The sequence below is a fragment of the Radiomyces spectabilis genome (assembly GCF_025331425.1).
Source record: "Radiomyces spectabilis strain NRRL 2753 chromosome Unknown BYT42scaffold_1, whole genome shotgun sequence".
In the NCBI taxonomy this organism is placed as follows: domain Eukaryota; kingdom Fungi; phylum Mucoromycota; class Mucoromycetes; order Mucorales; family Radiomycetaceae; genus Radiomyces; species Radiomyces spectabilis.
The window spans coordinates 2,710,109-2,735,318 of record NW_026251926.1 but is presented as its reverse complement, the minus strand read 5'-3'; the positions used below and the strand labels follow the sequence as shown (position 1 = coordinate 2,735,318).

Below are 25,210 nucleotides of genomic sequence, written 5' to 3'. Positions count from 1 at the left end.
TGCTTGAGAAACGAATATAAACCAAAGAGAACTATTCTTTGTTGTTACGGCTGTAGTGTGGTATGTATCTCTATATGTGTCATATAAATTTCCAAAAAAAAAGGAATAACATTCTACGTGTGACCCAACCGAAAAGCATGTTTGCTGATCACGGCTTCGTATCATTACATTATATGTTATGTATTGGTTACCAAAGAGTCAGCATTTCGTTTGGCCAGTCTCCACTGTTTCTAGCTTCCCAATATCCGCCTTTGTATTGCCACGATTCGCCAGACGATGCTGCAGGATCATTTTGAGGTTCAAACCATAATGGCAACCAAGCCTTGCTTTCCGCCTCGAACACTTTTCTTCGATCGCGTTGCAATTGCTCGACCCGTAACTTTTCATCATCCGCTCTGGTGACTTCCCCTGATCCAGAGATGGTATGAAAATCTATAACATGTTGCATCTCTCCCCTTTCGCTGAAAATTTACCATTTTCAAATAAACGCTGATCCGGCCGATAACGTGTGTCCGTTACAGGAATCATGTCTTTTTCGATTTCTGTTATTTCATTCAATTCCATGGCAAACTGGGTGAACCCATAATACTCTTGATGATTGCTTGAACTCGGTGGATGTGCTCTCCATAATACGATGTACTGATCCTTGTCAATCACTTCTGATAAACTTTCGCTCCATTTTCCTGTGATCTCTCGTAATTTGTTATGCTGGCTATCGAAGAACTGAGCCACAACGCAATCTCGATTTGAAGGTAGTCCACCAAAGAGTCCGCCGCCAGTAGATTCTTTGAAGGTGACGACTGCATACTCGCCAGTTGTATGATTGGTGACTCGCATTTCGCCCACATGTTCCAGGTATTTCGAGCCAGCAATCATATTGCGCATCCAACTTGACGGCTTGTTGTAACTAAAGTCATTCCCTCCCAAGGATACGTGGATGATACCTTCCGATATTAACTCCATCGATTTACCTATAACAAAACATATTGGCTTGAACTATTTTCCATGGCTCATTTGCAGTGACGTTTGTTACCCCAAAATTTCGTCTTGCCCTGACATGTCTGCCAGAACTTGAAATTTTTGGACTCTGCATGACACTGCAATGTATAACAACAAGAATATATGAGAACTTCTGCCAAAAGCGCAATAAAGTATTTGTGCAAAAGATTTCTTACCGCTATAATGTTTGGATTATGGCATACTTTTTCTGCAATAAATCGAAAGCCTCGATCTGGCCGTATGCACTCGTACGTCTCTGACATGAGCGGATTCCAGAATTTGCGACCCAAGCGGTACTGGGAGGAAGCATAGCCCGATATGGCAAATGTAGCAACGTACACCAGTTGATCCATGGACGACTCCATCATAGACGCTTTATCAAGTAGTTCCGAGTATTCCAATTCTTCGCATAGTCGTTGTAACAGGTTGAGTGGCTCATTCAGACTGACAGGCATGGCAATGGTGGATAAATCTTTGCCGATATTTTTACGAAGTATCGATAACGCCGAAACGCTGTGTCCTGCCACAGGATGAGGAAGATGGGTACGTCGTTGCACTTGCTGTCCCTTTGAAAGGGACATAAGCTGTAATGAATGCATAGATGGCAATGGATCTATCCATACACATACCATAAGAATTTGCAAGGTTTGTAACCCTCTGTGTAGTTTTTACGTTACCATCAAATGACCCATCTTCGTCATCTTCGCCGTCTGTGTCAATGATGCTTCCGTGCACATTGATTGCTTCTTCGTCCGCATCTTCGTCGTCATCATGGCTCAAGATAAAATCCTGCGCGTCGTAGAATAAATCAGAATGCAGGGACGCACAAAAAGAATAAGCGCTGCTGGATGGGTGTAACGTGAAATCGGATTTGGAGTTGTTTGTATAGCTGTGATAACTGCATTCTATGTGCACGTGTTAGCTATTGCATACATTGTGTGCTCGTTTTTCCTTGTAAGTACCAGAGCTGTCATAACTGCATGTATGCTGAGAATTGATACGCTGTTGTAAAATATAGCCTGCTAGCAATTCGTCCCGGGATCTTGCAATAACTTCGATTGATTTCGTAAGCATGTCCATCAAACTGGTCTGCGACGAGATATCGCCATTCTCTGCTTCAAGGCAGGTGTTATTTGAAGGGGGCATCACACATGGCTGTGAGACGTTGCGTTTAAACGGAAATCGTCGCTTTGGTACGGTTGAAGGTCCTACTGGGCTCATAGTTGCAGTAGATGGATGAAGGTCGCCCGATGGACTGGTGGCTGCCCATTGTTTGAGTTCTGTCAGCACCCTCAGCTCGGCCACCGCAGTACGCATTAGCTTGAGTTCTTGATCTATACTCTCCAAGCTTTTCATAATTGTCTTGTCAGCGTGCGCTCTTTCGCTTTTATCCGATAACGATTCCGCCATTAACCACGCTTCGTCGACTACGATATCCGGTGATGGATTACACGACATCGTCCGACATTGGCGCAGACCTGTGACCCACATATCGAAATTTTCTGCCGATAAAGCTTTCAGATGGTAAATAGTAGCGCCGGAATCCACATGTAACGTTCTTTGTCGAGGATAAATAGAAATGGTGGATAGCATGGTTTGAATGGATCCACGTTTCATATCGTTTGGTCTCATGGAATATGACAAGACACCGGACGGCGATAATTCAAACCAACGTTTCGCCCATCCTGAAAGAAGAGTTAGTATTAGCTCTTGTACCGTTTATTGCATATGTCATGTAGTACTGTATTACCTTGCATACGTTTTCTACGTTTCTTCAACAGCCATCCAGATACATCGCAGGGTTCACCTGGTTTGAATGCCTCTCTGATGGTCTCGTCACTTGTTACTGTAAATGACAATATCTTTGAGGTATTTTTCGAATAGGTATTGTCTAATTTAAATTATTAGCTCGGTTTTTTTGCATCCCTTGGTAAAGCAGCTTACCAAACAACAGTACATAATTCCCAGGTTCTCCCACAGTATATATGCCGACAATTTCCTCGGAAGCCGAATTCACATGCTCAATAGGCAAAATTTCTTCGAAATCCTTGTCTCGCAAATTGATGGATGCCACCGATTTACGCCTTCTTGCCGCTGCAACTGCTGCAATAGCATGCGTTGGTGATATTGGTGTGGAACTACGCCGCCGTTCTCGCATGGCAGCCTGAGTATCAAGGGAAGGGATACCATTGGCGCTGAGTGGATCCTGCAGGGACTCCGAAACAGGCGATGAATCTCGCTTGTCGTCGCTCGAGGATCGCCGCCAAGTAGAGACCGTAGATAACTGACCGTCAACTTCGCATAATGTGAGTCTTTTTTCTTGTGAGGTTACGACCGATTCAAGTTCGGCATTCTGTAAATGGGTCACGGGCGGCCCTGGTCGAAAAAATAAACCGAAGGATATATTCTTTTTCTTTGTAGAGAATCGCCACTGCAAAGTGGTATTCTTCCTCTCCACATACACATAATGCTCGTAGACATCACGAGGTTGTATGCGAATCTCTGGCATAGTATATGCTGGTTTGGTAAAATATGTGAAAAGAAGGGTGCATAATGGTGGGCAACCGTGATTCCAGTTTTATTTTTATTTTTTAGGAGAGCTGAAATACCCGCATTTGACCTTGAAGTGTGCGATTATCACCTGAACACTGTGGCACAGTTCCACGATGTGTGCCAATTGTGTAAACAGATTTCCATTGATGTCGTCATTCCCTCAAGCTTTAGAATTACAATTTTAAAGCTTAAATCCGTTGATACTCTCCTTTGATCTTCTCCTCTGTCACCCCATTTCGGCTGTTCCTCGGATTGCGGTGAAAGCAAATTTCGGTCTACATATACTGCTCCGCAATTCAAGGAGCGTTTTACTGTAAATACCTGAACACGCTTTGCTATACCCTCCGTTTTCATCTCGACAGCCAATAAACGGGAATTCTTCCATCTACCATGGTACGTACCATAGCACTTGTGAAAGACATTTGCGATCACGGTGACGTTGGAACCGATGGCTATATTACAGACAATAGGAGTCATGCTCACTATCTAACTCGCACCTTTTTCAGGAGAAACTGCGGCGTCCCTTGAGCCGCTGCGGAAGTGCTGCAGACGGTGATAACGAACGCCAAAAGTTTGATAACGCGTATTCCGCTATCCCCTCAACTTCTCGCGAAGGTCCTTTTAAATACGAGACCGACGAAGAGTGGGAAGAAATGATTGGAAGAGAATTATTGTATGACGAGCAACATGATAATAAGAAGACGATGGTTGAACCCTCGAGCAAGAACATGGACCGACCTCATTCCTTGCATTTGACTCCCAGTATTTCTTCGAGCTCCGACGGCAACCTGAGCGTTCTCTTAACGGACCATTCGGAAGCGGACGGCTATTGTTGCGACTATTCACATGCTATCATCCCTCATAAACAAGACACATCGATCGGCTTTGATCGCGAACGGTCTTCTACACCTATACCCTTGAATTCCGCTGCGCAATGGAAGCCAGGCTTCGAACTAGGTTTATCTCGTAGTCTCGATTTGTATGAAGATCTCTATCAACCACCTTTATACGCTTCATCGGCGCCAAGTCGTTACGATTGGGAAGGCCATTCCTCGGATACTTCTCTCCATGATGATTACAACGACATACTCTCGACTATGTGGAGCCCCAAAGCTTGCTCGCCACCGGTGACGATTTCGTCAATGGTAGAAAGCAAATCGCTGCATACCACTTTGATAAATCTCGACGCTATGCAATTACGAACGCGCTCTAGCCCCTCAGAAAAGACCCCGGTTCAGAAACCGGCTCTCGTTACCGCGGTCTCTGATTCGAGAAATATCAATCCATCATACGCAGATAACCATATTTCGCCTTTGATACTGCCAGCCGGCTCCACCAGCAATAATTCTCGACAGTATGGTAAAAATGAGCAAGTAAACGGTCGAACCACCAGTGGCAAACGTGTATCGCGACTGTATCAACGTCGAATTACGATAGATCATACTCCGTATGTCCTATCTACGCGTCATCCGAGAGATCATGAACGTTCAATGGCTTTGATGGATCCGCCTGAAGAACAATCTTATGCAATGAACGCACAGAATGCGGTAATTATGTTGGTGCAAGGTATCAGCCCAAACGTCAGTTTCAAAGAGTTGCAACAGCTATTTTATCATCTTGATATTCTGGTAAGTCAAAATACGGCTTGACATGCGTGTCATAGAATTTGGAGTCTTTAAATCGCTTCCTTCTTAGCAAATTCGTTACCTTCGATCCGTTCATCAAGCTTACATCACTTATCGCACTTACGAGTCTATGATCAAAAGCATATGGCAATTTAATAACACAGGCTCGTAGAATAGAGTATCACGATGAACAATTGATCATTTTCTCTGACCGCACTATGTTGAATAGCATTCCGTGGAAGTATCTTGCGATGTATTCCGTTTGTGGTAAGTGACAATGCAATAAGTATCAGACACGCAGCTAATGTGTATCATATGCCTCAGCCTAGCACACCATCACCACCACAGCAAGTCTCATATGGATATTTCAGCGAAGAAGAAAGACCAGAAATCCATTCCGGTACATTGGCGAATGTCACAGTAAGTCTGTTCGTTTTGATGGCATGATAAAAGAGTTATTTTGGCTGACACGTGTTGTTATCGTCCAGAAAACCGATAATGGGCAGTGTTTGCCCAAACAGATGGTCGACTACACAAACGCGCCAGCTTGCATGCAATCAGGATGGTACCAACAGGGCTACTATGTATGGCAGGATAGCTCTGCGGCTCCGACTTACGGTCCCATAATGGCAAATTGGCCGAGCTACTACCCTCCCCGAGTCCGATACTTTGTCCTGAAGCCATGGGCACCACAAGATTTAGAGCACAGCATACACATTGGTTATTGGTCAATCCCACGCTACAAGATGCATATTCTTAACTCTGCATTTGAGGTAAACCCGCTCTTAGGCCTCAGTAGTCACAAAGGTCTCTTTAATTTACATGATCCTTTCGATTTCACAGTCGAGCATGGAAGTGTATCTAATTTTCAGCATTACAGGCAGCGGTGAATTCTGCGGCTATGCAAGGTAAAATAATCCTGATTATTACCGAAACGAAATAACAAGCCATCTATTTTTTTTTTCGATGCAGAATGCTCAGCCCTGTTGTGGATGTTGAGGCACAGTCCCTGAGTGCTGGGAAAGACGCACTCAAAGGTACACCATTCGACACAAGACGCCATCGAAAGCCTCGTAGGCGGATTCTTCCAGAATATTTGGGCTGGAACGAAACTTCCGACAAAAGGAATCTAGTGAGTAACATTCACATATATGAAGAAGATCGAAAGCCGCGATCTTGGAGATTTGTATTCCGTCTTCAGTGGGAGAAAATGTAAAGCATCCATTCATCTCTCCCTCCATACCACATTATTGAACGGAGAATAACCCAAAAATAGTCACAGGATCCCTTTTCGACAAACGAAAGCCATCATCAACGCGTGGAATTATGGCAATACCGTGAGAGAATCCATGGACTGCACCGAACTTGATGGCGTCGCGGGTGAGCAACTTATCCACATTTTCCACCGGCGTAAGTGATGAAACAGTGAGTCGACATGTGAATTATGGGAATGTCGCCTACGCGAAAAAGAGCATCTTCTCTATCGAAATGCACCTAGCATAGTATGGGAATATAATCGATTAGGGAGTTACATCATTTAATCTAGCTTCATCAGTAAGTCATAGTTGGCTCTGTAAAAATTTCACCAACATGGTATTTTTTATTTCTCATGCTAACCAACATGGAATCATGTTTTTATGATGTATTGATCATACCGTAAATGTATTTTCTATACATGACGTGAACAATTAAGTAACAACCGGAAAACTGTAAGCCCGGCTGGGTCACAGATGCGAAGTGTCTAACATGTCAAATGAGGATGAACCAGCGGAATTTGAACGAGAGCGTTCGCTCGAGGTTATGCTTCCCACACCTTGCCAACTTTCTTCAGAATCAGAATTGGAATTGTGCTGAGCACTTTTTGGATACCGGAGATGGAGTGAATTGTCTTCGTCGTTGTCCGTATCTGCCCAATATTCGTCATCCAAGTTTTGTATTTCTGTTTCTGGTAAAATTGGTTTCTGCGGAGGGTTCCCAGGAGCAGACACGGCTGCATGGTCCGTAGAGTCAAAAAGCGTAAAGTGATTGGGTTCTGGTTGCAAACCACGGAAAACATCATCACCATTCTCTTGATATTTTTCCTGTTGCGGAGCAGGAACTTCGGTCATGCTGGATTCGAAACTTTCGTATTTATCGTCGAAAGGATCAGTAGCACCTGCAATGTTGTCCATCCGATTTTGAAGGTCTTGTTTTCGCCTTAGAAACTCCAGTTCTGCCTCAGCCAGTCGTTGCTGCTCTGCCTCCAATATCTTTTTGCGATGGTGTATCGATCTTTCAAGTTCCTCAAGTTCGATGTCCGAAGAACGGTCTTCCTCTTGCCTGTTGGAAAATGGGCGTCTTTGGCTCGTATTCTTCTCTTCTCTTCTCGCCGTCGTATGGCTTTCTTCATGATGCTGATAGTCATGATTCCACTCATTTTCTTGCGAGTGCTGGCCTTCGTGATGGTGTTCATGGCAATACTGTTCATACTGTTTTCTGTCGGCACGCTGCTGCCACCAGTCCTTGGCCCAGCCGCAGCCGCCCCATATAGCGATGATGCTTACTACAATCACTGCGGCAGGTACTGCAGGATGTACCATGAAGAAGGAAAAAGTGCGAGAAAAAATGGAAAGAGAGCAATCAAAGGGGTTTGCATGTGACCATCTATCATTCAAAAGAAAAAAAAAACCCGCATCACAGGTGGCGGTCACTGGGTTGTAGGCAATGGTGCTGAATTTTCTTATCTCCGGAATGGGGCTTCAAGTGGACTGACTTTTAATTTTGCATTGTGAAAACTCTCAGAAATTTTCATACAAAAGTCACTAATCATTTGCGTTCAAGTTGATGGTGTATGCAATACTATCTTTTTGTATAGAATCGTTGTTTTGACACATGTTTGACTAAGGTCAAGTTGGGCATTGGCGCCCCAGTGCCACGTAATAGGAGGGTTACTCAACGATTTATTACAAGGTCCGATCACAAATAAACCTAAATAACTGCAGTTATAACTACTGCTATTTAAGCTGTAGAGATCATGTTAAATTTCAATTGCCGAGTTATTAACAGCAGAGAATTTTGTCTTGGCACAGATGTGAAGGCGTTGAAAAAAAAACGTCGTTGGATGCGCATTATGGTGCTTTCGAGTTACTTCATCTTTACAAAGTACCTCCCTAAAATGGCAATTGGCGTTTCCAAACTCAGTGCGAACGGATGATGAAACGACTCCCAGGTTTCTGATCAACGTCGCAGAAACTCCAGTCGGGCAAAATGAACGTCGCTTGGCGGTGGATATTGATTGCATTCATCGCTTGTCACAACAAAGTTCATGGCTATCAGCAGTTTTATATGGAATCCTCAGAGACTTACTTGACTTACATTTCTGGCACTTTACCACTTATTATCGGGGCTCCCCACGGGGGAACGTTGAAACCCGCGGATATACCTGATCGCAGACATAATGGCAGTTCCTTTGTGCGTGACATGTATACCGCAGAAATTGCGTCGTCAGTAGCGGGAATTGTGGCCAACCATTACCAGCAAAGGCCGCACTTAATCATGTGCAATGTCCACCGATCGAAAGTTGATCCCAATCGAGCCGTCGATGTTGGTGCCGATTCTGACTCAGGAAGAGACATATGGAAGGTATGGGCTGAATTCTGAAACCACGTAGTTGAAGTTTTTGCATGATACTAACGGATCCAAAGCAATACCACGATTATATCAAATCCTCTATTGTCACTGTGACAGAGGCGCATACGTATGGCTTATTGGTGGATATTCATGGTAGAGCAACTTTTTTTTCCCACCTGTGGATCTTGTTACTTATATAAAGAATATCTGACTGTCAGGACAAACACACTCTCACGAGAAGGTGGAGCTCGGTTACCTACTGGAGCAACCGGATTTGGCGCTGCCGGAAAATTCGTTGAACCATGCGATAAGGACTCGATCATCCATTCAGTCTTTGGTGTCGCGATATCCTTATATCAGTCCTGTTGAATTTGTCGCAGGAAAAAAGTCTTTTGGCATGTTTCTTTCCAGTTTTGCCAGTGATGTCAATGTCATGCCGTCGCCTGCTTTCTCTACAGTTGGATATAACGAATCGTTTTACAGTGGTGGATATGTTACCGAGACATACTATGCCAAGGCCAACCAGCCCGGCGTAGACGTTATCCAGATTGAAATACCAAAGCATCTACGTTTAGTGACCGAAAATCGCGACAAGTTCACCTTTACTCTTGCTCAAGCAATTATCCACATGCTAGATCATCACTATGTGAACCGTCTAAAGCTCTGATAGCATATACCATGATAACAAATAAAACTTACTACGTGCCTGAATTATTAGCTTGAGAATGCGTAGAAGGTTTGTGAAGACGAAAGCACAAGGTTTTCTATTGTTGATGTAGTCGGATTGTCATGCATACTGTTTACACTAAATATGAAGGGCGTCGTCAAGCCATCATGTCGAGTAGCATGTGCCACTCGGTGTTTGGATTAAATTAGGTGCATATGTTTGTGGCACGGCCCACCAATTCTTAGATTTTCCAGAAGAAAAAGATAGCGCGAAAAATTTGGATGCGAGTAAAAAACACTTGTTATGCTTCCTTAGTTTGAACCAGCCAAAAGGGAATTACAGGATGTTAAAATGAAAAACTAACTACATTGACGAATGCTCTGCATATCGTTCAATCAAAAAGTTTTAATGCTAGAGTATGAATCTATTCAAATCGCCATTTAACCTTGAGAATGCCGGTGTCAAAGTCGCCAAGTTTGGCGAAAGCAGCAGGCGAAAGATCGAGATGTTCATCAGAACATTCCGGGCAACCATCAGCGACCTTGACAGTGATTGTATTACCCTTGGGGCCTTCGATTTTAATCTTCTTGCCGCACAACTTGGATTCGCTATCCATATCACCATAGACACCAGGTCCGAGAGCAGCAATCATCGAATGATCATCGTCCCACCAACCGCAGGCACCTTGATTGGGAGTGAAGAAAGTAACCTTGCCCTTGACCCAGCCGCTGGAGGAGGAAGAGCCGCTATCCTTGTCATCATCGTCGTCGTCGTCGTCGTCGTCGTCGTCATGCTTCTTGTGCTTCTTATCATCATCATCATCATCATCATCATCATCATCATCATTATCGTCATCATCGTGCTTCTTGTGCTTCTTATCATCATCATCGTCGTCGTCGTCATCATCGTGCTTCTTGTGTTTCTTATCATCATCGTCGTCGTCATCATCATCATCGTGCTTCTTGTGCTTCTTGTGCTTCTTTTCATCATCGTCATCATCATCATCATCATCATCATCATGCTTCTTATGCTTCTTATCATCATCGTCGTCGTCATCATCATGCTTCTTGTGCTTCTTATCATCGTCATCGTCATCGTCATCGTCGTTCTTCTTCTTTTGATTCTTCACTTTGTGATCGTCACCACTGTGCTTCTTCTTTTCATGATCATCATCATCATCGTCAGAGTTGTTGGAGTGCGATGGGGTGGAAGGGGAAGATTTGCCATCAGCAAGTTCGATGATGGTCTCAGAGGTCAAAGGCAAATACAACTTGAGTTTCTGGGACTTCTTGACAGGGTAAAACCAGTGAGGCACGGTGATTTTGAAGTCATCGCCCTTGTAAGTCTTCTTGGAGGTATCCTTCAGGGTCACGGTGTTCTTGGTATGGACGCGAATGATACTGGCGGGACGCGATGTCACGTCCCAGGCGAAACAGTCTTCGTTGCTCACAGCCGATGTTCCTTGGAGGGTCAAGAAGGTGCGAGTCGAATGCAAGTTGGCGTTTCTGAATTCCATGATACAGTTCTTGGGATTGCTATCCGAGCCAGCGCTCACGGTGGCGGCAGCAAGAGCGATAAGTGCGATGCCTTGGCTAATCAATTGCATTGTTCCAGCAATACAATGGGTAAGGAGTGTGATTGAGAAAGGTAAGGTAAAAGTAAAAGAATGGAATTGAACAAATGAAGATTGCTGAGAACGTACCGAAGCTTGCAACAAACGGTGCCCTATTTATTATGTTTGTGAGGTTTTCTTTTTTTTTTTTTCATCTGATTATCGAAAAATGTCAGCAGCATACATTCTTATTTTGTGTCACCATATGCTTGCCTACTATACAGACACCGTTAATTAACAGACTCGTACAATGTTACACCTAACGCAGCTTTCTGTAACCCCGTTCGGCGGCGGTCCTTTCTGTTTTGGCTCGATCACCTCACGTCGAAAGGCAATATTTACTGAAACGGTTGAGATATAGACCTTTGATACGGCCAAGGGGATTGTTTCACGCTATAAAACCCTGTTCCAGACCCATTGTAGCAATTGCATTTAACATGACCGTCCAACACTCCATAACGACGATACATGGTAAGTTTTGTTTGCTCCCCTTGATGATCAGGAGCTGAGTAAGTTTCTCTGCAAATTGGTGCGGGATCCAATCATTCGCTGAGTTAAAATTTCTGGCATCTGTTTTCTCAATTGCGCGCTTGGACAAGGTAAGCAGAAAAAGAATGGTAATCTTGAGGTAGGACGAACATTAAGCCCCAACAACTTGTTAGGTCCCGACCATCTTACCAATGGCATTCTTCCTCTTTAATTGGCATGGTTCCTCTTTCCTACAATGTCCGAACAGGGCTCTTTTTTCTGGTTTGGATGTCGGGGAGCGCCTTTTCGGGCAAAAAACTTTATTGCTATCCGATTCGTCCTTCCTAAGCAGAAAATTTTTTACCACTTCGAACCAGATGCAATTATCTCCACTCAAATCAAGGGGGGAGTGGGGTGGGGGAGATGCTCTTAATGCATGACTCTTATGTAGAATTTAGAAATCCACCCTGCGCTTTTGTTTTCTGCAGGTACTGTCGTCTCAAACAGCCGACTCCAGAACAACCGAAATACTCTTTTCCAGACAAAAGTGGTCTAGTACTTCGCGTAACAGAGCCATTTTTCATATAAAGTTTTTTCGTTGGGTTTTCAAAGCCAGTTCTCATCAGTAGAACACTGTCAACTTGACGGGCGCATCTACCAAATATCTGGCAAGTATAGTTTTTCTCTGAATATTAAATGAGGAATATTGTTGGACCGATCAAATTGGAAGGCAGTCCGCTTTTTAGAGGGGTGCATATGTGTCCTTAAGCAAAAATGGCGCGCTCACTCTACGGGATTCCACATGAACGTTTTACTCATCTTTTTCAAATCTTGAGACGGCAGGCCCTTGATCCCAGCGCCATTTTCTGACACCGACCCTCCTCCGAAATGTATTCAGATCTTTTGATACAATAACCGGCAAAATGGAAGTAGGCCCGTCGTTTGCGCATCTTTTGTTCTTTTCTGTTACCGTTGCACCGCAGACCAGCATTGTACTCCGTATCGAATCCGCTACAGTGCTGGGGATTACTTGATCCGATCCGACGACCGAGTCAAGTTATCTGCACCAAGGTGCCGGGATCAAAATAATGTTTGATTTCCAAAGTCGCTTCCATGGAAATTTGGGGCCTGGGCTTTTCGTCGTTACGCTAGAAACTCCTCATTCAGTAGACCTATCCTCGAAGCGTGTCTGCAGGCAGACAAAAAATCCCGTTTTCTTTTTTTTTAGTTCCACCAACACATATTCAAGTCAATGGTTTTATCGGCGATCTCAAAAATCTCAAAGAGCTACAATGACTTCCCTGAGGATATCCTTAGAAGCGGCCACGAACACCCCAACTTTTGCTAAGGCTAACTCTTTGTAATTTATTTATTTGCAATTATTTTACAAATTGATTTCTATCGAAAAGACAATGTCCTTCGATCCTCGTCCTTCACGTCGCTGCTTGTACGGTGATATTCCGGCTGAATATTTCACCTCGTCCCATCGGCAACAATCCGCTCACACGTGCTTGACGAATTGAGCTGGCACCAAACATTTGTTATACCGGATTCTGATCTGATCAGAAAAACGCTCAAGGTAGGCTCAGCTATATGTTGATGCTGGCTAAACGCATCCATAATTTCTCTTCTTTTTTTCCCCTTCCCTCAACGATTTTCGGGACGATCTCATTGACGGTCTTGAATCACGTATTTCCCTCTTGCAACTTGCCAAGTCCAGAAAGAACCCTCAAGAAATGTCATCTTGGCCATTGAATCCTTGTAAGTGGTTTTGCGATTTAGACCAAATTATACATTACTAATGCATTCTTGAAGGATTTTTGCGCGTAAGGACTTGGATTTGCCCAAGATATCCTCGGAAAACGATCTAACGGCCGCTTACGCCCATCCTGTGATGCAGCATCTCTTCCATTACAATCCCTCGCACACTGGACATTAGGAAGAAGCTTGCAGTGGCGCTCATTAAGTTACTCTTTTGAGTAATTGACTCATCACATTTTCCTTTGGTTTTTTTCCCGACAAAATGACGAAAACAGACGAGCAGATTACGCTGTGAATTTGTACAAAGAGTGCCAATAATACGCCCCCTCTTTCTGCTTCGATTAGGTCAAAAGGCAGCAATCCACAGAAACTGCGAAATCAAGCACTATTACCGGTTGGCGTTGCTTGCCAAAGCAGGATTAGATAAGCATTCTTTCAACGAGGTGATATACTTTCGAACCGTCCGAACATGTCCAAACGGCAAAGCGACATCGACAAAAAAGAAAAGCTTTCCTCACACTTGTCGACATGGTTGTTTCCATTGTCATTCCCATAAACCGGCTTTCATTATGCATGGTTCCGCTAGGAATTTAAACTCCATATCTGTTCTGCCCCATACATAATTTCATTCCCTGACCCCAGCTTTTTTTATTATATGCGTTTCTGTCGGGCATTTTCATATTTGATGATCGATCGGTCAGTTGCCGGTTTAAAAAAGTGCATAGGCTATTCACAACCAACAACGATTGCCGTGACAATTTCAAGACGACTGGGGGTTTCACCTGATTCGGGCTTCGTTTCACAATGAGTAGCGTTACATATTCAGAGTCACTTTTGGTCGAGAGAGTTGCGAAGGCGTAGAGACAGTTGCCGAGGGTGATGGAGATGACATGGATTACAAATGGTATCGGATAATAATCAACGGCATATTAAGACTGAGGCATACCTATAGCCAAGTTGCCAGTCATGATGGTTTCCATGTGAGCACGACGATTTACCACCTTTTTTTTCCTGACTTCTTACCGTCATATGAATAATTACTTTGCGCGAAGTTCTCGATTATCGTCTGTATGACAAAGCAATTGAGGCGTGTGATATACGGCGTTTTCTGGGAAGAGTCTTATGCCAATCGATGTAATGGTATGGAAGTGTTGGGAATATGGAGTTGTTGGCATCATTTGTCTTCAAGGAAAGGTGGAGAACCGCTAGGGAAAGGAGATCATCCACATGTGTTGAGAGTCCCATCGCATTCTGCTCCTTGTCTGGGATTACGATCGTTGTCAATTCCACAAATACCAGTACACCTGGCTTTCGAGTCATATAATAGTATGTAATTGACGTCCCTATGAACTGTACCGAGGTATCGTAGATGCGGTAGAACTCGGCGACAATGACCTCCAAAACGTCGGGCAAAGGGTCATTCTCCCATCCACCTTCATTGGCAGCCCGAGACACATGCGCCAACTTTACCATGATGCAATGAATATCGTACGTCGATGCGGGCAGCCGGATCTCTTTATTACTTTCACTTGCAATCCTCAGTGGATGGAAATTCAGGACGAGTTGGCTCCACTCCAGACAGCTGTTGATCGGCCCGACCTTTGCGCTCGAGTTTTTAACATGAAGTGTAAAGCTCTCATGGAAGATTTGACCAAGAAGCATGTTTTGGGTAGGGTGGTTGCCCATGTCCATACTGTGGAATTTCAAAAACGAGGATTACCGCACCTCCATCTGCTTTTGGTGTTACATCCGGACGACAAGCCACAAACGCTCGATGATTACGATAATATCGTGTCAGCTGAATTGCCGGACAGAGAGAGATATCCAGATCGCTATAATACCATTAGCAAGTGGACGATGCACGGTCCGTGTGGAATAATGCATCCCAGGGCTCCATGCATGGAAAACGGCTCCTGTAAGAAGCGTTATCCGCGTTCCTTCAACAAAGCAACTATCGAAAATCACAGGGGTCACCCTTTATACCGTCGCCGCGACAATGGTGATTTCGTGGTCAAGAACCATGTCGAACTGGATAATAGATGGGTTGTTCCCCACAATCCATACCTCTGTGCAAGGTATAACACTCACATCAACGTCGAAATCTGCACTTCTCTGGAAAGCGTCAAATACCGGTACAAGTATGTATACAAGTGTCACGATCGTGCATCAGCAGCAATGCATCGTGTTGATAACAATCGAAATGCTCAAGAGCAAGTGGACGAAATCACACGTTTTATCGATGCACGTTAGGTTTCAGCTGCCGAGGCTCTCCATAGATTGCTTTCATTTTCGATGGACCGTGAAGACCCAAGCACGCAACGCCTAGTCGTTCGTCTTGAAAACGAGCAGGCTGTGCAGTTCCGAGAGGATGAAACCCCTCAAGTCGTTGCCGATCGCCAGCGCGAAACAACGTTGACTGCATGGTTTGCACGAAATCGAATGGATCCTCAGGCACGACTTCTCCTGTATCCCGACTTTCCCGCTCAGTACGTTTACCATTCGAGATCCCGTAGATGGGAACCCCGACAGCGTGGATTTGGTGATACGATCGGGCGCGTGTATGCGGTTTCACCTCGCCAAGTAGAGAAATATTATCTTCGGACGTTGCTCTATAGTGTCCCCGGAGCTCAAAGCTTCGAACACCTCCGAACAGTGAATGGTGTCGTTATGGCAACTTATCAAGCAGCTGCACGACGGTTAGGACTTCTCGGAGGGAATGAAGAGTGGTACAACTGTCTTCAGGAAGCGGCCACCTACCAGATGCCGTACGCTCTTCGGTTTTTGTTTGCCGTCGTTGTCAGTGAATGTCAGGCACCCAATCCTTTTGAACTATGGATGCAGTTCCATCAGCAATTGGCAGAGGACTACATTGATTTCTGGAGAACCCAAAATCCGGGCGACGTCGATCAAGTGGAGGCACCGCAAACCGTGTACGGTCGCGCGTTGCTTGACATTGAAGATCATCTCAACCGTCAGTCAAGTTCTTTGCTCAATTATGATGGTTTTGTTCTCCCTGATCGCCAAGAAATTGACAGAATGGGACGCCGTTCTCAGCTTCGACTCATAAGAGAACAATACGATCTTATCGCAGATGCCGCCAACGTAGCTGGAAGTCATGAACGCTTGAATGAAAACCAACGTGCCACGATGCAATCATCCACAGTGTCTCGCATGGAAGCAATGCATCAGCCCGATTGTTCTTCGTTGACGGTCCTGGTGGCACAGGCAAGACCTTCCTCTTCGACAGTATCCTTACTGCAGTACGTCAACAAGGCAGAATAGCTCTTGCTGTGGCTTCAAGTGGGACTGCTGCATTATTGTTGCGTGGTGGACGAACTGCTCACTCACAGTTCGGCATTCCGTTGAAAGTAGACCAGCATTCAATGTGCCATATCCCGCGACGATCCGAAAAAGCAGAGTTGATGTATCAGGCAGAGTTGATTGTCTGGGATGAAGCTACAATGATGAGCCGACACGTTTTCGAAGCCGTTAGCCGTACATTGCAAGACTTGATGGCAACCAGAGATCCCGCTCTGCAGCATGTTCCATTCGGAGGAAAGACTGTCGTTTTTGGTGGCGATTTTTCGTCAGGTTCTTCCGGTCATTCCGAGGGCAACGCGTCCACAAACTTTAGAGCAGTGCTTGAACAAAGCTTCTTTTTGGTCTTCGGTCGAAATCCTACGCTTAAACACCAACATGCGCGTTCAACAGGCACTTGGTCAATAACGAGGATGCAGAGATTCTAGAGAACTTTGCCACATACCTTCTGCGCATTGGCAACGGACTGGAACCGAACCATGGAAACAGGGGCATCCAAATCCCAACAGAAATGTTATTGCCATCCTCCGATTCGAGCGACCTCATCAGGGCAGTATACGGCGCCAGCATTCGAAACGTTCCGGCAGCCGAATTCTTGATTGAACGAGCTATCTTGACACCAAAAAATTCAGACGCAGCTTTTCTGAACGAAAAAGTTATCGAGAGGTTTCCAGGTGAAGTGCGTATCTATCGAAGGGCCGACAGCATGGACTCTGAAGAAGAGCAATTATTTCACCAAGTGGAAATTCTGAACTCCATGAGTCCGGCGAGCCTACCACCCCATCGATTGATCCTCAAAGTCGGTTGTCCTATCATGTTGCTACGCAATATCGATGTCACAAAAGGGCTCTGCAACGGAACCCGATTGATTTGCCGTTCATTCCAACGCCATGTCATCGAAGCAGAAATCGCAACTGACGTGAATGTTGGAAATCGCGTGTTCATCCCTCGAGTCACTTTGACCAACGAATCGGACGAAAATGGACTTCATTTCAAGCGGCGCCAATTTCCCATCCGCGTCACATTTGCAATGACAATAAAAAAGGCACAAGGACAAACGTTCGATGCTATCGGACTATTCCTACCGGTTCCGGTGTTTGCCCATGGGCAGCTATATGTTGCTATCTCACGCGTACGTAGACCATCAGCGATAAAAATCTTGATCGTTTGGGATGCAAACGATCGATCTACAGAAGTATGCACCAAGAACATTGTCTACCGCGAAGTGTTTGACAGCCAACAGCTGGATCGTTAAGTCCTTGAATCACGCACTGCGCTATGATCCTATTTTGTATCCTCATTTATGTATTTTATGTTTCTTTATGCCTTTTATTTTGTGTTTTTCATTATTTCAGTACGTTCTATTGTATGCTTTTTTTGCCTCATGTTCCTTTACTTCTATCCTTATGTCTATGTTTTTTTAAAAATTATCCTTTACCCCTATGTTGTGTTTCTATCATTCTTTTATGTTTTACTGTATGCTTTTTGTCCTTATGTTCCTTTTGATTTTATCCTTATGCTATGTTTTTCCCAGGTAATGATTTTTCTGTTATCTATTGTTGTCTCTTCCATTTAATATTATATGATGTCTGACTATTTCCGTTCCTGACTTTGCATACATATTGTTGTTCCTCTGTCGTGGATGAAGAAAACGATCGTTATGTGGCGGTGGGTCAGGGAGGGCAAGCCCCCCGGGAAAAAGGAAAAGAGACTGAGCTTCATTGAATGCGCAAAGATGTATGAGCAGATCAACTAAATCTCACCGAAAAATCAACCCGAATGGAGGCTTATTGACAAAAGATTAGAGTTAAGAGAACACCATCAAGCGGGACCTTTGGATACACAAATTCGAGTGCGGAGTTTTGAATATTGCAAATGGAATATCCCATTCCAAACACATCTTTAATCAGCTACTATTCCCACTTCCCTAAGAGCAACATCCCTACTACACATCCAAAGAACCAAACTTTGTGATCTTCAAGAACACACGCGCAACTAGTCTATCTATATAATTAAAATCTTTGAAAAATTAGCAATTTGTAAATCACATGACTTGCACACTAAGCTATCGGAACCTTTTTTTTGTGCCTTCTCTCTTCAGAACCTCTTATTATTCTTTTCTTTTTTTTTTTTGGTGCCTTCTTTTCTTCTTCAACTACACTAAGCTATCAGAACCTCTTAATATCTTTTTGCAATACACCAAGTCATTAGAATCTCAATTCTTTTGATTGGTGCCTTTTTTTTTGTTCATCTTTGAACCATGTCTCGCTGCCCATCTTGCAACGGCAACGATCACCAGCGTTCTACCAATGGTCGTTGCCCTAATTTCTCTCCACGAAACACAACTATAAATAATGGGCGAAACAATGAGCAATAATAAATAAGTTTTAAAATAACTTCATCTCTATATTCGAGTGTATGCGTTAGGCTTTTTGTCTGACGAAAGTCGCTCAATGTAAGAGGGCGGCCTCCGGTGGCAGGCGGCATCCATTGCACAGCGGGTGTACGGCTTTTTAGAAATGAAACATTGTTGAAAAATAGGGACAGGGGAATCGACAATCACGAACCGTGGCAGTAATTTTCACGACGACGTTGCCAGATTCACCATTTTATCGTTTCAGATTTCTGAACTCATATTACACTTTTATTAACTCTACCCATATTCACTCAGGCTCCTTCTCAACACATTGGTTTGTACAAACAATGCGTCCACACCGCATGAAATTTCAGAAACATTTGTTCCCAAGTTGAAGAGAATTTTAGTAACCCGAGGATTATTTTCCCATTCGTTTTTAAATTAATAAGTTGAGTGACCCTTAGCTTAATAGCAGCCCGTTCATCCAAACCAGAAGACAGTGAAAGACCATCTTCCACACTTCACACAGTCAGATTGTTGAGCTTGTCGTCCATACTCGCCCCAATTCTCAACAAGTTTAAGATATCAACGCCGCCCCCTTCTCAGTCTCGCCTACTATAGTAATTACAGAATGAAATGAATGTTGGGTGAAGGTTAATGAGTGTTGAATTGTTATGCACAGACTATGGGACGGTCAGTGTAATTGGACAGGAGGGTGGTGTTAAGTGCTTTCACAAGGCAAGACAAGAAAGAAAAGACAAGGATAAGGAGAACAAGAAATTAAGATAAGAAGCACAATTCTTAACTGAGGTATATATACTAAATGATATGACGATAAAATAAATTTATTAAATGCAGGGCGTGCCATGAAGCAAAGCATGAATCAACAAAAGGGAGAGAACAACGATAGAGAGAAATGAGAATAAGTGTAGAGGTAAGGGGCATGGGAAGATGGATGAAGGAAGGCGGAATTTTGGATGAAGGAAGGCGGAGTTTTGGATGAAGGAAGGCGGAGTTTTGGATGAAGGAAGGCGGAGTTTTGGATGAAGGAAGGTGAAGGTGGATGAAGGAAGGTGAAGGTGGATGAAGGAAGGTGAAGGTGGATGAAGGAAGGTGGAGGTGGATGAAGGAAGGTGAAGGTGGATGAAGGAAGGTGAAGGTGGATGAAGGAAGGCGGAGTTTTGGATGAAGGAAGGCGGAGTTTTGGATGAAGGAAGGCGGAGTTTTGGATGAAGGAAGGTGGAGGTGGATGAAGGAAGGCGGAGTTTTGGATGAAGGAAGGTGAAGGTGGATGAAGGAAGGATGTAGGTGGGCTAGGCTTGGCCAAGGTTCCCAATCTTTGGTTATGGATGTAGGCTTACTGAAATTTTTGTGCTCTTCCCAGGTATCAATTTCAGGTCTGTATCCTTCTTCATATCTCTTTTGGGATCTATGTTTTCACCTTGTGTTATGAGACTGAGTCGATATGGTGGATACTCAGGACTTTGACTTATATGTATAATGTCATAAGTGTTTGGTCGGAATTTGACTATTTTCTTTTTATAAACAAACTTGCCCTTCTGTTGTTTGACGACCGCTTCAGTTTATTTCTATTACAGCCTGGAATAACGCTGTCCTGACATGTGCTCTGTTCGCTTGAGCAAGTCTTTGCAGCTCATTCGTAGTATTTTCTCTTCTTCCGTGCTGTAGCCTCGGAAATCATTAATTTTTTGCTCACGAGCACCAGTGGGAACAGTGGTGCGTTGGGAGTCTTCTGGCACTTTTAGTTCGCAGCCAGCTGAACATTGGGTACATACATGTCCCGTTCTTGATGGCTCCTTTAATGCTCTTTTTTCCAATACTGAGTATGGCGATTTGCATACATTGTGCAACGCCATTAGCGTGTGGATGATAAGATGTGAGAGTCGATGTCCGAACCCTGAAGCTTCTTATTTTTTTCATAATTGCATTGACAAACTCTGCGTCAGATTGCACACGCGCGAGTAGTCAGTGTCCACCAGTTGTACTTGTACGATGGCGTGCCATGGTTATCAAGTATAGGGCGCAAAATGCAGAATTTTTTGTAATAAATGTCGGGCAGGACCAATATATAAAATTATTCCCATTGTTGTGGTGGTTAGACTACCTCCAATGGTCAACGGTATATGATCACGAGAAGTCGAAGTGGATGGTATCCTTTTTGTACAATATGGAATGTGATGTTTCATTTTTCACATTGGTCCAGTGAAGTCCATCATTTTTGGGTTTTTCTTTTATTTGATTATGGCTTTGACACCGAAAATGACCGAAGAGATGTATATTTTCTCCAGATGTCTTTTTCTCCCTTCTTCGGGTGGTTCCATTTTGATTTGTCGCATGTACAAATCTTCTTTGGTTGGACTACATTCTCATGGGCTATGTTTAGTATTTTGGTTAGTATGTTTGTCTTTATCCCCCTCCAGCTTGTTTGCCACGAAAATCGGCACTGAAGACCAGCAGTCAAGTGGGCAATCTCAAAGGCATAGTCCAAGATGGTATCAAGTTGATTATCATAGCGTTGAGATGTTTTTGGATATGTATGCACACAAGAACTTTGTGATCGGTATCTAATGTAAGCGTTGCACCCCATAGATACTCGCGGGATATTTTCAGAGCAAATAAGAACCACTACAAACAGCTACTGTAAAAGTTCTCTTTTATAATGGAATATAGTCACCGCTCGATTTTGGAATCAGCCCTGAAAGAGCGAAAATTGAATTTTTATCTTCGCATACAAAGCATTCGGGAATTCCAGAAAATGATTCCAAAATTGAGCGGTGACTGCAGTTAACGCTGATTTGGTGATTTCCCGGGCCATAAAACCGTTGAGATAATTGTGTCCGTCATTTTTTAGTATAATTGCATTCATTTGGAACATAAAAAGGGGAACGAACCGTATCACATGCTTCAGAGCAGGTACCCTAACAACAAAGCATTTTAAAAAAATTTCAGCATTGGGTGTGGTTACGGGTCCCTATAGAAAGTAAGGAATGCGTTACGCAAAGCATCCAGTGGTGCGGTCAATCGGGACTCATCGGATATATGGTCTTGGAATTAGCTAATAGCTTTGAGGAATATTTGCACATCTTTGCCTGTGCGCGGTATAGGCCGTTCTTGAACCTTTGTCACTTTGAGAGGATCAAGTGAAATGCCTTGTCCGAATACAGAGAAACCAATAAGATACACAGATTGTTGTGCGAAGTGGCATTTTGTCTGGATTTAAGATTAGATCGACTTCAGTGAATCTGTCAGTCACCTCGCAGACATGATTTTTGTGATCTTCTGGGTCTGTCTAGTACACAGCAATATTATTAACGAAGAGCTGCTGCACATGAGTCATCTTCGAATAACTGTCTCAACGCTTATTCAAATTTGGATGATATTAGTTTTAGACCAAACAGAAGTACCCAGCCAACATCGACAATATGTGGAATAGTCCGCTGATTTTTGCGCCAATGGAAATAAGGTTGGTCATCGTTTCTGCCTTGATCTATGATCCATGCTAAGTCAATCGATACTTGTCATGCCACAAGTATCCGCTTACCATTGGTTTGAAATGTTTCCGCGAAGTTAGCTGGATTTTCCTTTTTTTCCTTCCGGCAAGGATTTTCAGGGTGATCGTATTGGCAACCTTGACTCACGTATTGCGCTCTTGAAGCGTGCCAAGTCCAGAGAAGAGCCCTCAAGAAATGTCTTCTTGGCCACTGAGTCATTGTAAGTGGTTCCATATTATATAATTCTAATGGATTTTGCTGAAGGACACCGACGCTTAAGAACTTGGATCTTCCCACATTATCATCCGAAAGTAATATAATAGCGGCTTACGTCCGTCCCGTTATGTAGCATCTCTTCGGTCACAACCTCTCGCACGTTGGACATTAGTAAGAATAACTTGTAGAGTAGCGTTCATTAAGTGTCTCTTCTTTAATTAGCTCGTCACGTTTTTCTTTAATTTTTTTTCCGATGTAAACATTCTCCACAAAATGAGGAAACGAGACGAGCAGATTACGCTGTGAATTTGTATAAAGAGTACCAATACGCCCACACTTTCTGCTTCGCTGAGGTCAAAAGGCAGCAATCTACAGAAACTGACAAACTCATGGACTAGTACCGGTTGGCGTCGTTTGCCAAAGCAGGTTTGAGTAAGCATTCTTTCAATGGGATGATATGCTTTCAAACCGTCCGAGCTTGTCCAAAGGGGCCAAGCGACATCGGCAAAAAAAAAAAAAAGCTTCCCTCACATTTGTCGTCGTGGTTGCTTCTATTTTCATTTCCATAACCTCATCTTTCATTATGCACTGTTCCGTTAGGCATTCATATATATTTCATCAACGCGCTTCTATCTGTTCTACCTTCCATACATCTTTTCCATGGAATCTTTTTTCTTACATGCATTCTATTGCGAATTTATATATGATAATCGATTTCGATCTGTTCTGCCGGGAAAAATTGCTGTGGACACCCTTTCCTAGACAGCTGGGAATTGATCGTCTGACTCCAAGTTCGTTCGATAATGAGTGGTGTTTGAATATTCAAGGCCTCCATTGGTCGGCATGGGTTGCGAAATTGTGGAGACGGTTCTCGAAGGTAATGATGTGGAATTCGTGGTGCTATTTGTTTCCAATAAAAGGTGCAGAGCCGCTAACGAAATGAGCTCATCCAAATATGTCCAGAGTTCAATCGCATTCTGTTTCTTGTTTGGGAATACAAATGTCGTCAATTCCACAAATACCAGTACATTTGATTTTCGAGTCATGTAGTAGAATGTAGTTGACATCCCTAGAAAGACCAAAATCAAAATCAGGAGAAACATTCAGTACCAATACCTCACCTGATCCTACCGATGGTTTGAAAGCATATCACCCCATTCAAAGAATGCTTATCCAATTCTGCTTTGGCAAACAACGCCAACCGGTAAAAATGCTTGATTTTGGCAGTTTCTGTGGATTGCTGCCTTTTGACCTTACCGAAGCAGAAAGGGCAGGCGCGTTGGTACTCTTTATACAGATCTGTGGCGTGATCTGGTCGTTTACTGGTTTCGTCACTTTCTGGAGGAATATTTGCACTGGAAAAATGAATCAATAAAAGGGGAAAGTGATGAGTTAAAAAAAACCACTTAATGAACGCTACTCTACAAGTTATTCTTACCAATGTCCAACGTGCGAGAGGTTGTGACCGAAGAGATGCTGCATAATGGGATGGACGTAAGCCGCTATTATATTGCTTTCGGATGATATCTTTGGAAGATCCAAGTCCTTAAGCGCTGGTATCCTTCAAGAATGCATTAGTAATATGTAATATGGTCTATATCGCAAACTACTTACAATGATTCAATGGCCAAGGTGACATTTCTTGAGGGTTCTTCTTTGGACTTGGCAAGTTGCAAGAGGGTAATACGTGATTCAAGGCCGTCAATGAGATCGTCCCGGAAATCCTTGAGGAAAGGGGAAATAAAAGAAGAGAAATTATGGATGTGTTTGCCAGTATCAGCATATGGTTGGGCCTACCTTGAGCGTTTTCCTGATCAGAGCAGAATCCGATATATCAAATGTTTGGTGCCAGCTCAATTCGTCAAGCACGTGTGAGCGGATTTGCTGCAGATGGGACGAGGTGAAATATTCAGCCGGGATATCACCGTACGAGCAGCGATGTTGTAGGACGAGAATCGAAGACATGGCCTTTTCAATAGAAATCGATTTGTAAATCAGTTGGCAAAATAAATAAAACTACGAGTTAGACTTATCAAAAGTTGGTTGAAAGACTGATCCAAACTCGTGTGTTCATGGCCGTTTCTTATGACATCCTCACGGAAGTCACTGAATCTCCTTGAAACATCGAGATCGCTGATAACCCATTGACTTGAACAGCTGTGCAGTGTGTTGGTGAAACTAAAACAACGAAAGCACACGTTAGCAAAAGAGGGACGACACGTAGTTGTGTTGTTCGTCAATATGCTCTCGAAGCACTGATTTATCATCCAATAAGTCAAGACAACATGGGCACTTGAACTTCACTGGAATGTCTGGAAATGCCGTGTAATGCATCCGTATACTTTTTCGAGTGTCTTCGTGGTTGTTCATTGGAGCGCGAAAGTAAAAGAACGGAATGTTTATGCCTACTGACGTTTGAATGCCCGTATGACAAAACATGCTTTAAAAAACATCCATGCCAATCCTTTCCAGATCCGGTCTTCTTCCCTATCCTGATTTGGTAACACATAAAAT

General features: G+C 43.6%; 8 protein-coding genes across 8 annotated transcripts; 3 read left to right on the top strand and 5 right to left on the bottom strand.

The window, feature by feature from the left end:
- Positions 1-187: 187 nt before the first annotated feature.
- Positions 188-3,508, bottom strand: BYT42DRAFT_609982 (Oxysterol-binding protein-domain-containing protein; the record flags this gene model as incomplete). The annotated part of the gene is made up of 8 exons (XM_051571340.1): positions 188-408; positions 474-971; positions 1,034-1,097; positions 1,176-1,612; positions 1,677-1,904; positions 1,962-2,684; positions 2,750-2,890; positions 2,944-3,508. The coding sequence occupies 8 exons, from the start codon at positions 3,506-3,508 to the stop codon at positions 188-190; spliced, it is 2,877 nt and encodes a 958-aa protein (XP_051428782.1).
- A 434-nt stretch (positions 3,509-3,942) lies between these two features.
- Positions 3,943-6,743, top strand: BYT42DRAFT_641304 (YT521-B-like domain-containing protein; the record flags this gene model as incomplete). The annotated part of the gene is made up of 9 exons (XM_051572548.1): positions 3,943-3,990; positions 4,059-5,180; positions 5,248-5,341; positions 5,407-5,444; positions 5,502-5,597; positions 5,666-5,950; positions 6,021-6,085; positions 6,150-6,389; positions 6,454-6,743. The coding sequence occupies 9 exons, from the start codon at positions 3,943-3,945 to the stop codon at positions 6,593-6,595; spliced, it is 2,130 nt and encodes a 709-aa protein (XP_051428781.1). The 3' UTR covers positions 6,596-6,743.
- Positions 6,744-7,797, bottom strand: BYT42DRAFT_553838 (uncharacterized protein). The gene has a single exon (XM_051566534.1). It carries the CDS (start codon positions 7,754-7,756, stop codon positions 6,902-6,904), a length of 855 nt encoding a protein of 284 aa, XP_051428780.1. The 5' UTR covers positions 7,757-7,797; the 3' UTR covers positions 6,744-6,901.
- A 596-nt stretch (positions 7,798-8,393) lies between these two features.
- On the top strand, positions 8,394-9,534 carry BYT42DRAFT_553835 (uncharacterized protein). Its single transcript, XM_051566533.1, has 3 exons — positions 8,394-8,798; positions 8,861-8,939; positions 9,005-9,534. The coding sequence occupies exons 1-3, from the start codon at positions 8,424-8,426 to the stop codon at positions 9,451-9,453; spliced, it is 903 nt and encodes a 300-aa protein (XP_051428779.1). The 5' UTR covers positions 8,394-8,423; the 3' UTR covers positions 9,454-9,534.
- Positions 9,535-9,564: 30 nt separating this feature from the next.
- On the bottom strand, positions 9,565-10,243 carry BYT42DRAFT_553834 (RlpA-like double-psi beta-barrel-protein domain-containing protein-containing protein). Its single transcript, XM_051566532.1, has one exon. The coding sequence runs from the start codon at positions 10,103-10,105 to the stop codon at positions 9,878-9,880; it is 228 nt and encodes a 75-aa protein (XP_051428778.1). The 5' UTR covers positions 10,106-10,243; the 3' UTR covers positions 9,565-9,877.
- Positions 10,244-10,261: 18 nt separating this feature from the next.
- Positions 10,262-11,217, top strand: BYT42DRAFT_553833 (uncharacterized protein; the record flags this gene model as incomplete). The annotated part of the gene is made up of 2 exons (XM_051566531.1): positions 10,262-10,286; positions 10,446-11,217. A coding segment is annotated over exon 2 (620 nt), but the record flags the coding sequence as incomplete, so codon positions are not given.
- A 12,016-nt stretch (positions 11,218-23,233) lies between these two features.
- On the bottom strand, positions 23,234-25,146 carry BYT42DRAFT_36122 (uncharacterized protein). The gene is made up of 5 exons (XM_051563224.1): positions 24,494-25,146; positions 24,311-24,420; positions 24,135-24,257; positions 23,828-24,051; positions 23,234-23,765 (listed from the first exon to the last, which is right to left on the bottom strand). The coding sequence occupies exons 1-5, from the start codon at positions 24,659-24,661 to the stop codon at positions 23,455-23,457; spliced, it is 936 nt and encodes a 311-aa protein (XP_051428776.1). The 5' UTR covers positions 24,662-25,146; the 3' UTR covers positions 23,234-23,454.
- Positions 24,521-25,183, bottom strand: BYT42DRAFT_553801 (uncharacterized protein). Its single transcript, XM_051566530.1, has one exon. It carries the CDS (start codon positions 24,961-24,963, stop codon positions 24,691-24,693), a length of 273 nt encoding a protein of 90 aa, XP_051428775.1. The 5' UTR covers positions 24,964-25,183; the 3' UTR covers positions 24,521-24,690.
- Positions 25,184-25,210: the final 27 nt, after the last annotated feature.

Bases quoted from the DNA above. Each gene is read 5' to 3' on its own strand.
- BYT42DRAFT_553801 (XM_051566530.1), bottom strand. From the start codon at position 24,963: ATGATAAATCAGTGCTTCGAGAGCATATTGACGAACAACACAACTACG.
- BYT42DRAFT_36122 (XM_051563224.1), bottom strand. From the start codon at position 24,661: ATGTCTTCGATTCTCGTCCTACAACATCGCTGCTCGTACGGTGATATC. The intron at 24,258-24,310 runs GTAAGTAGTTTG...GCATTCTTGAAG, and splicing joins ACCTTGGCCATTGAATCATT to GATACCAGCGCTTAAGGACT. The intron at 23,766-23,827 runs GTAGGATCAGGT...TGGTCTTTCTAG, and splicing joins GATATGCTTTCAAACCATCG to GGATGTCAACTACATTCTAC.
- BYT42DRAFT_553834 (XM_051566532.1), bottom strand. From the start codon at position 10,105: ATGATTGCTGCTCTCGGACCTGGTGTCTATGGTGATATGGATAGCGAA.
- BYT42DRAFT_553835 (XM_051566533.1), top strand. From the start codon at position 8,424: ATGAACGTCGCTTGGCGGTGGATATTGATTGCATTCATCGCTTGTCAC. The intron at 8,799-8,860 runs GTATGGGCTGAA...ACGGATCCAAAG, and splicing joins CAGGAAGAGACATATGGAAG to CAATACCACGATTATATCAA. The intron at 8,940-9,004 runs GTAGAGCAACTT...TCTGACTGTCAG, and splicing joins CTTATTGGTGGATATTCATG to GACAAACACACTCTCACGAG.
- BYT42DRAFT_553838 (XM_051566534.1), bottom strand. From the start codon at position 7,756: ATGGTACATCCTGCAGTACCTGCCGCAGTGATTGTAGTAAGCATCATC.